General features: G+C 40.3%; 2 protein-coding genes across 11 annotated transcripts in view; both read left to right on the top strand.

Annotated features, from left to right (window-relative positions):
* The window catches only part of LOC111074865 (stathmin), a 77,400-nt gene that overhangs the window by 4,513 nt on the left and 59,479 nt on the right, over positions 1–13,408 (top strand). The gene's annotated exons all lie outside the window — the stretch shown is intronic.
* On the top strand, positions 9,178–11,563 carry LOC111081723 (fibrinogen-like protein A). 10 transcript variants are annotated; one of them, XM_041592343.1, is made up of 5 exons: positions 9,181–9,622; positions 9,746–10,107; positions 10,256–10,495; positions 10,553–11,283; positions 11,351–11,563. In XM_041592343.1, exons 1-5 carry the CDS (start codon positions 9,232–9,234, stop codon positions 11,493–11,495), a joined length of 1,869 nt encoding a protein of 622 aa, XP_041448277.1. In that variant the 5' UTR covers positions 9,181–9,231; the 3' UTR covers positions 11,496–11,563. The 10 variants fall into 10 exon arrangements, with proteins under 10 accessions (XP_041448283.1, XP_041448281.1, XP_041448280.1 ...); XM_041592341.1 differs by having other exon boundaries at positions 9,746–10,123; positions 10,272–10,495; XM_041592345.1 differs by having other exon boundaries at positions 9,746–10,123; positions 10,272–10,516; positions 10,700–11,283.

Raw genomic sequence — 13,408 nt, 5'->3', positions numbered from 1 at the left:
TCCTACTGACTAGAGGCAGCCCTCTGCCAAACAAATCTCTGATGAGGCAGAATTCCTAAATAGGTCATTGCACACACAAAGTGTTGCATACTTGAGGGCGTCGCCAGGACAAATTAAGATGACAACGGCATTGATAAGCAGCGGTATTTTATGGGCAATGGCAAGAATGGAGAAGGGAAGAGCGTCACAGCAAGGGAGGTAGCGCAGCAACTGTGTTACATCTCTATCTAAACATCCTGGAGTATGCCCCAGGACCGACCTGGCGCTTTCCTCGCTCTCGCAAATATGCATGGACGCCTGCAAATAGGCAATGCTTTCTGCGTGTGGCACGTACAGCGCTTGAATTTATTATTGTCTTCCCTTCGTATATTTATATGATAATGTATACAGACGTTTGGTTGGACCGTCGTGCGTCGCTCGAGCGGAATAATGATTGCAGACCCCTCTGGAATGCCACCGCCTCCGCCCCCACCGCCACCTTTCAGTGGGTTGGTGCGTTGACAAAGTTGTTCCATTTCTTGTGGAATACCCCCGCCAACGACACAGTCGATAATCACGTGTAAATTACTCAGGGACCTCCCGCACCAGATACATTTTCTGGTCCCGGTCTAGCCTGTAAATTTTGCATGATTTTATTTACCTTTCTGCGGGGTTCTGTCTGTCTGTCTGTCTGTCTGTCTGTCTGTCTGTTGTGTCGTGTTTGGCTTTTCAATTTCTTGTGCTGCGTCCTGGGACGACGAAGACGACGACAACATGGCCTATTAAAAAGTCATTTCATTCTCGTTCTGTCTCTCTCGGAATAAACCAAAAGTTTTTGCCTTCATAATTTTATGGCTCTGCTGCGAAGTCTTCAGAGCAGAACGACTTTACCCAGGCATTGTGTTGTGCTACTTTCTCGTTGTTTTGTGCCAAAAAGAAAGATATATCCTAGTAGATGACAGCTGCAGTTGTTGCTTTGTGCAAAGGCTTAAAATAGTGCATGGTGCAGGGGCAGGACATGAGTCCCTTTCCCTGCCCCAAAGGAGTAACTAGAGCATGAAGTAAACACAACTCAAGCTGCGAGATTTGTGTTGTATTTGTGTGTGTGGTTTTGCTGGCCTCTGACAGCATTCGACCCAAATCGATTAAACATTCAACAAAATTAAATTAATTTTGCTTGAATAAATGGGGCAGGGGAAATGCAGTGTAATTTTATGGAAAATATTAATATTTTAAGGTATTTATAGGATAAGGAACGAATGAATAAATTCGAACAGAAACTAAAGAAAATGTAAGTTCTGTAATCTGTGGCCTAAAGTTGTATCTTTAGGTAGTTCGAATATACATATGTGGCACTGGAGTATCTTTTTGTGGCTGTTTCAAGCTTAAATCTTAGCCCTAATCTACTTATCCTTTGACCCTAATAAGCGAGTAAAAGTACTTTTGATCTGTCAAATAAGAAGAAAACTCAACATGCAGAAAATATTTGTGGCTCATACGAAAGTCTACTCACGTAACGTTTATCTTGGATTAATAATGAACGAACATCATTATAATTTTTGCACATAATGCGACACCCACAAAAAGGAGATACAGATACTACAGGCATACTACATAGAGCATTAAAGCACTTGGGACTTGCTCTTAATGGAACTTTTTTACGCACACACATATTCCAGAAGAAGGGAAGGAAGGGATGGGATGGAATGGGATGGAATGGGATGGCATTGCATGGCATGGGGTGGGGTATTCATGGGGGGATTGCTGCTGCTGCTGGTTCAAAGAGCACATAATAAGCAAGAAATCTGTTGCTCCATCTATCTGCCAGTATCTATGTGTGTGAGTGCGTGTCTGTGTGTGGCAGGGGACATGAGATTATAATCAAAGTTCTTTCTCTCTCTCTCTCTCTCTCTCTGTCTGTCTCTTCGGCTGCCTATCAAAGGGCGAAACAGAGCGAAAGAGCAAAAATTCACAAATGCAACCAGTTGCTGTTGCCTCGAAAGCCAACACGCACACACACAACTTTTTCCCTGGAAAACTCTAGAGTGGAAGGAACGGATGTATGTAGGTCCTCGCTCTCTCGAAGGACTTTAAACCACAAATGAAGCTGAAGATGAAATATGTTCCACATCATAGGGACAAAGGAAGTGTGGGTGGGGTGACAGAGGAGATAAAAATACTCAACCTCAAAAAGTCACTTGTGCGACGAGCGACATAATTAGAAATTGCGAAAACTGCAAACAAAACTTCTAACTACTATCTGCGGCGTCGTAGCTTCTGCTTCTGCTTCTGCATCTGCTTCTACTCCTCCTGATTATGGTAGTTCGTCTTCTGCTTCTTTTTCTACTTCTTCCCATTCTTCTTCACGTCTTCGCTTCCTTATATTTCTTCCTTGGCGGTACAGTTATGACACAACAGGAAGAGAGAGACAGATGTAGAGAGTGAGAGACGACACACAGCGACACGATGCGTTAGGCATTGCAAATGAGCTTTGGCGGATGTTTATGCGTAACAAAAAATGATGATAATTCAAGTTTTAGTTTTTAATTAAAAATAATTTTAAAAAATAATAAATAATAAAAAAAAATAAAAAAAAATGCAAAAAAATAAAAAAGAATACAAAAATATTATGCAAAAAAAATAAAAATTAAATAAATACCACAAAAAAATTAAATAATAACATTAAATAAAATAAAATAAAAATTAAAAATATTTCAACAAATATATATAAATATATATATAATATAATTAATAATAAAAATGTATGCCACAGCACATTCAAATAAAAAACTCTCTTCAAATGTTAAGAAATCAATACAAATTTTAAGAAATAAAATTTTAATATACCAAAAATATTTCCAAAAAATTAATCTGAATCGCATTATATTGAACCTTCTAGTAATATGTATGTATATTTTTTTTTCCTCACATTGTTTACCGTGTAAACGTGAATTGTTATCCATTTTCTCGAGAGCTTTAGGGCTACAAGTTTGTTGCAGGAGCATCAGCAGGACCAACAGCAGACAAGTGTAGACATGTTTGCAACAAGCAGCAGCAGCAGCAAAGGTTTTTGCCAGACACGTTGACATTTGTGCGGACTCTACGACATGACCGGAATAAATAATTATTTATACCAGTCGCCAGTGCCAGTTGCCAGTTTGTGTCTCGGCAGACGAGTCTTGAGTTGGGGGGCATACTTTCCCCCCTCTGCCGCGCACACGCACGTTATCCTTCGGTTGCATTTGCGCTTCGTTTGGGTTCAACTTTTGCGTGTGGAAGTTGTCCAAAAAGTAATTCAATTTAAGTTTCATCTGCGTTTTGCCCCCAACTGAATGAAACGTAGACATGGGGTAAAGGTTATGTCTGTATTACACTTCTTGATGATAATTTTCACGTAACTTTTCGCTCTCTCTCTTTGGCTACATATTCCCTGCCCCTGTTGCCTCTCTGCTGCTGGTATTCCCTTTGCACTGCTTAAATCTGCTTTAGTTGGGGGATTTTCACAGCTGAAACATAAACAATTTTATGAGCTGTAAAGTGTAAACGGAACTACTAGACATTGCATTTTTTCCTGTAGACCCACAAAAATAGAGCTGCTAAAATCCTTTTTATAGAAGTGCAAAGAGAGTGTGCAAGGGTTTATTGAGATTTTCATTGATTTATTTCCACCTACCAATCTATACCACCTTCTTTCTGGTTAACTATGACTTTCCATTATATATTTCAACCACAAAACGCCAAAAACAAATCCCAAAACCATTAGAAAATCCATCAATTTTGTGCTGGAAATATTTGGCCATCAGCTTTTGGGCTTAAACATTTTCCTCGCTTAACATTTATGAGTCACAAAATAAACTGCAATACTTTACAGACGGGACACAGGATACAGGACATAGCAGCAATTCATTTTCTAAATGAATTTGGTTTTCCTCCTTTCAAACCCAAAACAATCAAATGAAAATTTACTAAGAAATAACCCAACGGACGCTGAAGGATTAAGCTGCAGATTAATCAAATTTTGTGCCAACAGAGGCGAAAACAAAAAAAAAGTAGAAGGGTATACTTTGATTGTCAATTAAAAACGGAATAGAATGGCAGGACACCCAATGAATGGCAGGAGCTATGGGAATCAGGGATTGGCTTGTGGCAGGCGGCACATGGCAGCTGCCAGATAGCAAAGGACTTTCTCCTAACTCTTCCTTTTCCCCACATAGATTTATAGAGTCCTTGGCTGCTTCTCTAGAGAGAGACAGCGACGAACCAATTGTTGCATTTGTCCTGCGAACCGGCAAAAGGGTTGGAATTGAATTGTTGGCAATTTGTTTGCAACACACCCCCCACCACCCAGGAGATGAGGCACAGGAGGTATTTTCTCTGCTGTAGATGGAAGAAAGTGGGTGAAAGGTGGGTTGCGGCAGGCAGGGGGAGGATGGATGCGGTGGCCAGGTCTTGGGGCAATTTGTTTAGTATCTTTGTTCGCATAATTGCCCGCACAATGCCATGCCACACGGAATGGAAACGGAAATGGAGAATCGAGCTTGCGCGAGTGTGAAGAGCCTTAATTAAAAAGCTTTTAAAGCCAAAGGGAGCAGGAGGGCCAGGCCCACACAGATTGGTATGACAGCGCGTCCTCTGACCCCCAATCAACCCTTTTGGCCTTCTGCACGATTTGCTATGGGTGGGGGAATGAATGATTGTGAGGGGTCGGAAGTGGCAAACGTGATTTTGGAATAAATTTCCATCATTTTGGAAGGCATTTTGTATCCTGTATCTTGGCATATATTTTAAGAGAATTCGTTGCATGAATTTTATCCGAGATTTTACCCAATTGGCAGTCTATAAAAATGCAATCTATAAAAGTATAGACAGCTCTATTTATCAATATTCCTCCCTCCCATCCTTTTAATGCGGGAAAACTTCTCCTGAAACTTCATTTAAGCCGCTTTCGATTAATGGTCGAAAAAAAGAGATTTCCCGTTCTTTTGGGTTCTGTCTGTCATTCGATTCATCACTTGTTGCCTTTTTAAGCCGAAGTAAAGCGGATAAATGTTGAGCGCCCAAAACACCACAATCGACGGACTGCGGACTAATGGCCAATTAATGGCATTTAAATGCGCTCGCGTAATGTGCCTGCCATTCGGGGGCGAAAAGCGTCGGAAAAAGAAAACTCTTGAATATTTTTGGTACATACCACAAAAACCATAAACAGAAAACGGCAACAAAAATTGGTAGGTACAGGCAGGCAGGCAGGGAGGCAGGGAGGCGAGCAGGCAGCACCGCGACAGCGACGGCCGGCGGCTTGGTCAACAGCAATCAAATGGACATAAATTTGTTGCCAAATGTCGTAAAGCCATTCCCCCATTCCCCCCATGCCCCGCCCCATACAGTACCCACCCAGAAGTAGAAGAAGATTGCTACAGGTAATTACAAAACCATAACGCGCGCCAAATGTCACCGCAAAATGTGCGGTCAATGTTTCTGGGCCATCAGGCATGGGCACCCCACCATTCGCTGCTGGCTGTGGCATCATCATCATCATCATCAGGCATTGCAAAACGATTTTCGCTTGCTTTTCCGTTGCATAATTTTTGTGCGTGTCAGTGCGGAATTTCAGTACACTTTCGCATTTGGGAATCACGAGTCCAGGTCCAGGTCCAGGTTCTGGTTCAGGTTCAAACATTTGACACGCGTGACATTAACAGCCTGGTCTGGTCATTACCAATGCCATTTCGGTTAAGGAAATTTGGTATAAGAATGGTCAAGAAATCGTTGGGAAATGTCTTTATTGAATATTTATTTTACTTGAATAAACATTTCCTTGAAAATGTTGATAAATATTTAGGCAAGAAATTCTGAAAATGATCACAAAAATTCTCTTAACAAGTGGCAACTGCTGATGGGGGGGAAATAGTGAAAGGAAAAGCTGACAAACAGTGATAAAAAGGGCTGCCAACTGCAGCTGAAAATAGGAAAACTGCTGAGGAGCTGCTGCCATTTGCTGTTTCTGACAAACAAAATTTACACGAAAGGCGGCCAACTTATCCTTCCCATTATTACATTATTTATGCATTGTAAAACCCCCTCTGGCAACTGCAGCATACTGAATGATTAATCACCTTTTAAGGGGGAGGGTTTTTTATTCCACGAAAATTGCTTTCGAGTTTATGGACAATTTGTTCGATAATTTCGCTAAGCTTTTGCCGCGCGTAATGTAGGCAACACTTTGGCCCGCGCACACAATCAACAGGCACAGGCAATACGGAAAGGAAAGCCATTCCGCCAGCATTACGTGGAGAATCGCATTTGTGGCGGGCGGCACAAGAAACAATTGGAATTGCAACTGCCACACGACACGGAATAATAGTACACGCAGCAAAGTGCGCGCGGTTAGCCGCAGAAACTGGCGAGAAGGGAAAACTCCTGTCATTACAAGTCGCCTAAAACGTTGCAACATACAACTTTTGCCACACAGAAACGCTGAAAGGACAGAAAGAGGGATAGAGAGAGAGAGAGAGAGAGACCTACATAAAACCAGTTAATAAACGTCAGTGCTGTTGCCGCACTTCAGACAGGGGAACAAGAGGGTAGGGGCAAGGAAATGCAGTGGAAAATCGTTATCATTATATACAATTCTATATAGAAGAGTGGGCAGGGGGTAAAACGAGAGGGCACTACGCGCACTACAAACCAAAAAAAAAAAAAAACCACTGAAAACTATATACGCGAACACTTTTTGCGCAAAAGTTTATTGAACCGGAAGTTGAAAGCGGCTCGGCGGTTGTGTGAAAAGCGGCAACAATGCGGCGAAAAAGCACATACAAACACACACACACACACACAAAAAATAAAGGAGCAACTTGCTGCCCTGAGGCAGCAGAACCCTGTGTCTGCAACATGTCTGTGCCACAAGAGGGAGAGCCCCCCAGAGGCGAACGAGCCGAGGCTTTGCGCTTATTTATTTTTTTTTTTTTATTTTCTTTGCCGACTGGCAATCATATTTTATCCGACATTTCAAAATCCGAATCCAAGTCCAAGTCCGAATCGAAATCCAAGTCGAAGAATGAAGATGTTGCCTCGAGATACTTTTTTCTATAACTTATTCATATGCAATGATGGGGCGAAGGGAAGGAAGAAGAGTTTCTGTCTGGGATTTCGAGGGGTTGGTACAGGGATGTACTTGGAGATTCCCGCCGCCGCCGTCGCCTGTCACTCGAAGGCATTCGCTTATTGTTTCAGAACGCCCCCCTCTTGGGTGCATGTAATTGTTGTTTAAGTGATGCAAATGAGCGTTGTATTTGTAAGAACAACAACATCATTCATCAGGCAGGACTTTGATTTGATGGACTTGAGCAATACTCCTCAATGTTAGTTTATATGAAATATAAAAGCAATAGGCATTCAATATCCAGTCAGTGCGCTCAAAAATAATTATAGTTTAATGGCGATACTTTTTTCAATGGAAAAGGGATTATTTAAATATAAGAATTATTAAATACTTATTGTTAAATACCTATTAAAATTATTATTATTAAAATAATAAAATTTAGATGGATATTTGGTAGAACAAATTAAAATGTAATTACAGCAATTTAATTTTAATTAAGTTTTATTAAAAATAGTTACGAATTTATTCCCAATAAAATTTATAAATAAAAGTTATCATCAAATTAAAATTTGTTTGTTTCCAAAATAAAAATTTTCTTTTTAAAATTTGCATCTAAAAATTCATGTAGATTAAGACACACCACTCGCTGATACGCCCTCTACCGCGCTGTCTGCTAACCTCTAAAACAAAAATTGCCTGCGGGCATTTTTCAACGAAAAGAAGCAAAAACTCCACTTCTGTTCGTTCGCTTCATTTCGTTTGAAGTGAGCAAAAAAAAAAAAGAATAAATGTTTTTTGGGGAAAGATACTCCATGACTGCTGTTGTCAGTTCTCCATGGAGTATCGGGATTTCAGGGGGTTACTGCGCCCAAGGGGGGCTCTTTTCACCCTTCGGCCTCGCTTCGCTTTGTCATTGTTAATGGGGTCAAAAATTTCGAGGCGTGATTTATGTCTGTTGTTCAAATTGTGCCTGAAATGTTGTACAATGCGCGGATCCATTGGATCGCTTTAAAGTTTATTGAAATTGATTGTCCACTGTCGTTTGGCCTGTTATCGTTTGGTTTTTGGAGTATATTAAAAATTGAAAATCATCCCCTAGAGGAAGGGGATAACCTGCCCCTGCCGCATGCCGCATGCCCCTTGACCCCACTGAAAAGGCAATTTAGTCGTGGAATACTGCAGATTGTTTCTATATAAAACACGAAATTGCAGTCGCTTGAGAGTTTGAATATTGCATGGGGGGGGAAAAAAAACAAGAGAGAGACGAAAAACATGGCAAAAACAATCTGAATCCCAGAGATTGATCAAACGGCACGTACAGACGTACCAACATCGAATGACAATGGCAAAAGTTGCTAATGAAATTCATTTGTTGACATGCCACACAGGACGAGCACTCGTCGGGGCAAGTATGAATGGTTTTGTGGCACTCTGAATGGGTGGTGGTGGGGGAATCATTTGGGAATCGTTTAACTATTTAAATTTTAAATAGTTTGAAATTCAATGTGTTAGGGCACCAGTCAATTGTCATTAGTTAGAAGCTGCTAAGAAATCGAATGCAGCATAAAAATGAATATAGAAAATACTTGAAATTTTTGAGGTTCTCAATTTGAATGCCAAATCAAGGGTATTGCTATTTTCAAATATTCAATGAATATATGAACCTTAAAACAAACCGCACAATACTCATATGATACACTATGACCCCCCCCGAACACTAACGGCAAATCCATCAATTATACAATTACCCGCAGGCTATTAAAATAGTACTAATTAGTACTATTCGTGAAATTAGTCAGAAAAGCCAGGAAATACTTCTGAAAAATATATACACGTGTCTAAATACATATATACAATACTCATGCATGTATATACAACATACACACTTAATGTGGTCAAATATGTTAGTTTTATAATAAATAATATAAGCCCACAATGAATATTATTCACTTAGTTGATAGCTTGAGATCAAGCCCATAGCTTATCATGCATGGGTTATCAGTTCCGGAAATACAATATGTACATGTATTTATGTACATATAGTGTGTCTAGTACGAATTGAAAGTGCCAATTAGTATTTATAAGTGGGCATCGGATCCATTTTCTTCAGTTTGGGTTTAAATCGACAGTACGCAAGTCAAGCGAAAATGAAAACCTCGGGCTTTATGGTAATCATCTGCTTGCTTTTGCTGGAAGGCAATGTGGCAGAGAAAGTGACTATGCTGGATCAGTGCACTGGATGTTTTTTCTCAGCTCTCCAGCCATTGCTCGGACTAGAGTTTCAAGAGGCAGCAGATGACAAAAATGTAGCAAAAGACAAAATACACTCATTAGAGTTGACCATCAGCAATTTGCAGAGCCAGTTACTAAATAGTGGGACGGAAATTAAAAACAAAGAAGAGCACATCAATGATCTCAGAGAGCAAATCCAGGGCAAAGAGGAGCAAATGAACGGAAAGGACGAACAAATCAAAGATCTTATAAAGCAAATCCAGGGCAAAGAGGAGCAAATAAACGGAAAGGACGAACAGATCAAAGATCTTAGAAAGCAAATCCAGGGCAAAGACGAGCAAATGAACGGAAAGGACGAACAGATCAAAGATCTTATAAAGCAAATCCAGGGCAAAGAGGCAAATAAACGGAAAGGACGAACAGATCAAGATCTTATAAAGCAAATCCAGGGCAAAGAAGAGCAAATAAACGGAAAGGACGAACAGATCAAAGATCTTAGAAAGCAAATCCAGGGCAAAGACGAGCAAATGAACGGAAAGGACGAACAGATCAAAGATCTTATAAAGCAAATCCAGGGCAAAGAGGAGCAAATAAACGGAAAGGACGAACAGATCAAAGATCTTATAAAGCAAATCCAGGGCAAAGAGGAGCAAATAAACGGAAAGGACGAACAGATCAAAGATCTTATAAAGCAAATCCAGGGCAAAGAGGAGCAAATAAACGGAAAGGACGAACAAATCAAAGATCTTATAAAGCAAATCCAGGGCAAAGAGGAGCAAATAAACGGAAAGGACGAACAGATCAAAGATCTTAAAAAGCAAATCCAGGGCAAAGGGGCAAATGAACGGAAAGGAGAAATGGGGAATAAACGGAAAGGACGAACAAATCAAAGATCTTAGTAAGCAAATCCAGGGCAAAGGGGAGCAAATGAACGGAAAGGACGAACAAATCAAAGATCTTATAAAGCAAATCCAGGGCAAAGAGGAGCAAATAAACGGAAAGGACGAACAAATCAAAGATCTTATAAAGCAAATCCAGGGCAAAGACGAGCAAATGAACGGAAAGGACGAACAAATCAAAGATCTTAGTAAGCAAATCCAGGGCAAAGAGGAGCAAATAAACGGAAAGGACGAACAAATCAAAGATCTTATAAAGCAAATCCAGGGCAAAGAGGAGCAAATAAACGGAAAGGACGAACAGATCAAAGCTAAGCAAATCCAGGGCAAAGGGGAGCAAATGAACGGAAAGGACGAACAAATCAAAGATCTTATAAAGCAAATCCAGGGCAAAGAGGAGCAAATGAACGGAAAGGACGAACAAATCAAAGATCTTAGTAAGCAAATCCAGGGCAAAGAGGAGCAAATGAACGGAAAGGACGAACAAATCAAAGATCTTAGTAAGCAAATCAAGGAAAAAGACGAGCAAATCTTGCTTGCCAAAATAATCGATCAGCCATCGCAAACTAATCCAACGGCGGAGAATCTTCCCGACACATGTCCCAGAGGCTGCCCAAATGGCATTTTCCAGATAAAGGTCAGGGGAATCGATCCGTTCGAAGTTCCCTGCGATACGTCCGGATGGACGGTCATTCAAAGGCGAATCGACGGCAGTGTGGACTTTAATCGAAAGTGGGAGGCCTACAAAGAGGGATTTGGAGACATGCGCGGAGAGTTCTTCATTGGGCTGGAAAAATTGCACTTGATGACCGCAGCTCAGCCTCAGGAATTGTATATAGAACTCCGAGATGTTAATGGAACTTATCGTCATGCCAGATATGACAACTTCAGTGTGGGCAGCGAAGAAGAAAACTTTATTCTCAAATCCCTGGGTGAATATTCGGGAAATGCAGGAGACTCCCTAAGGATTCACGAGGGAGCAAAGTTCGCTACTTTGGATAGGGACATTGTTCGTTGCGTTTTTCGGTACGACGGTCCGTGGTGGTTTAAGAGAGCGAATTGCGGCATAAGGTAATTATTATTTTATTAGTTTTCGAGATAACTTCTTTAATTTCAATTAATTTCCTTTATTTTTCAGTTCGTTAAACGGTATATATTACGAAGATGGTACCACCTATAAAGCAAATGGAATTTTTTGGGGCCATTGGACCATTCCGGCTGATTTCCACATTTCACTGACTTTTGTGAAAATTACTATAAGACCTAAGCGTCCGCAGACGTGAGAAATAATATATCAAAATAAGCTTAAAATCTTCGTTGGATCGAGAAAATGTAAACTCAATAAAATCGTTAATTGGTTTTCATTTAAGAAGAATTGAAAAGCCTTACCGTGTTTCGGAATGTGAAAGTCCTTAGTCGGACTTTAAGTTTTTCAGTTTCGGAGCGTCTTGCAGTCTGGCAATATCCATCGACTAATTTGTAACCTGGCTCACACTTCTTTAACGCAAACGTTGATATGACTTCGACATCTCGGCATGCAGCGGCTTGCACCTCAGCAGTTTAGGACCAAGCACCAGGGCCGAGAGGAAGGCCAACTGCAGCAGCAGCAACATTATCTCGGGAAGGGAATGATTGTATTAAAAATTTCAAACGTTCACGCATCATTGCAATGATTGGTTGGGAATAATACCGACCACTTCAATTGTTTCCGCCAAAAACAAAAAATAAATTTATCATTTTAAATTGGTAGAGACAAAGTCCTATTTATGGGCGAGTTAAATGTTTTCTTCAGGGAATTTCAAAATCCTTTTGAATTTGAATATACATTTGAAAGCCATTGGAGAAAATGTATTTAATGGGGGTTTTTTCTGGGCGTTACCATGAACCATGAATTTAAAATATTTTTAGCATTCATTTGGTAGAAAATTGCGTTTGAAATAAATAAAAGTAATAACTATGGCGATTTTATAATTTTTTTTTATTATTTTAACTTTTGTTCTGATGGAATACTCTTTCTACTCCAATGATGAAATTTCGTTGTATTATTTCCAAATATTTAGTATTAAAAATTTTCAACTGTTACATTTTTTATACATTCAAGAAAATGGCTCAATATACAAATTAATAGGTATCATTAATCTATGATATACATATGGTGCATACGATGTGTAGAATCTAGCAATATTTGTACCCAAAACTAGCAGCTTCCCAAGAGATCTTTTACTTGATAGGTAAAGCAGATCAAACAATTTTTCTAAAAATATTTTAAGTTGTAAATCATTGCCAAATACAGTTCCTACAGTACGAACTTCTCTGTAAATTAAGTTGTAAAATATCAGTCCGTTGCAAGTAATATTATTAATGTAAAACCAACTCCCCCATTCAATAATTTATAGTTCCCGGAAAATCATTAAATTTTTGGAGGAGAAAAGAGTTCAGAGAACTACGATAAAGAACACTAATGCATTTATAAATATGGCAATATACGCAAGTATCTTTATGTATAAAGATACAGATACATACATAGGACCACAACAAATGATGTCCCTTGGGGGGAAACGTACTGCACCAGCGCATGGAGTAGGAGGAGAGGAGTAGGCCCGGCCCTGTGCTTACTTATGCATATGCGACACCCATAATTATCAGAGTTTTCCACATGCAATGGGAACATTTACATTCACATTCACATACAGGACAGACCCCAGAGCGGGGAAACTGCCAACGAACCATCCATCGAAACATATGTTTTGGTTTGCAAAAAGAAGAAAAAAGACGCCACTGCACTGCCATGCGGGGGAGTACGAGTATTCCATTCCCCCGCTCTATTGGGGTTCTCGGTCTCGGTCTCAGGCCTGCTGCTGGGCCCTTAAAAAACATTGATTTTTATTGCATGCTTCGTCCGAAAAACTCTTTCGCATTGGTGTATGGTGGGGGGGAAATGCAACCCACTAATGACGTTGTTGCTGCGGCTTTTTAAATATGTGTGTGGGGGGGCCAGCAATTTATCAATATATCTCTGCCATGTGTAGTTTGGTTGGGTGCCGTCGTGCACAGACATACAAACATGACTGTAAAACACTGATATGTGCAATATTGTGCGAGTATATAGGGGAGGGGGCAAAGGCAGTGGCAGTGGCAGCAGCAGCAGCAGAACACAGGCATATTTCATACTCGAATGCCTCGCACAACTCCTGCT

This window comes from Drosophila obscura, unplaced genomic scaffold (genome assembly GCF_018151105.1).
Source record: "Drosophila obscura isolate BZ-5 IFL unplaced genomic scaffold, ASM1815110v1 contig_179, whole genome shotgun sequence".
In the NCBI taxonomy this organism is placed as follows: Eukaryota; Metazoa; Arthropoda; class Insecta; order Diptera; family Drosophilidae; genus Drosophila; species Drosophila obscura.
This window is presented reverse-complemented; position numbering and strand designations above follow the sequence as displayed.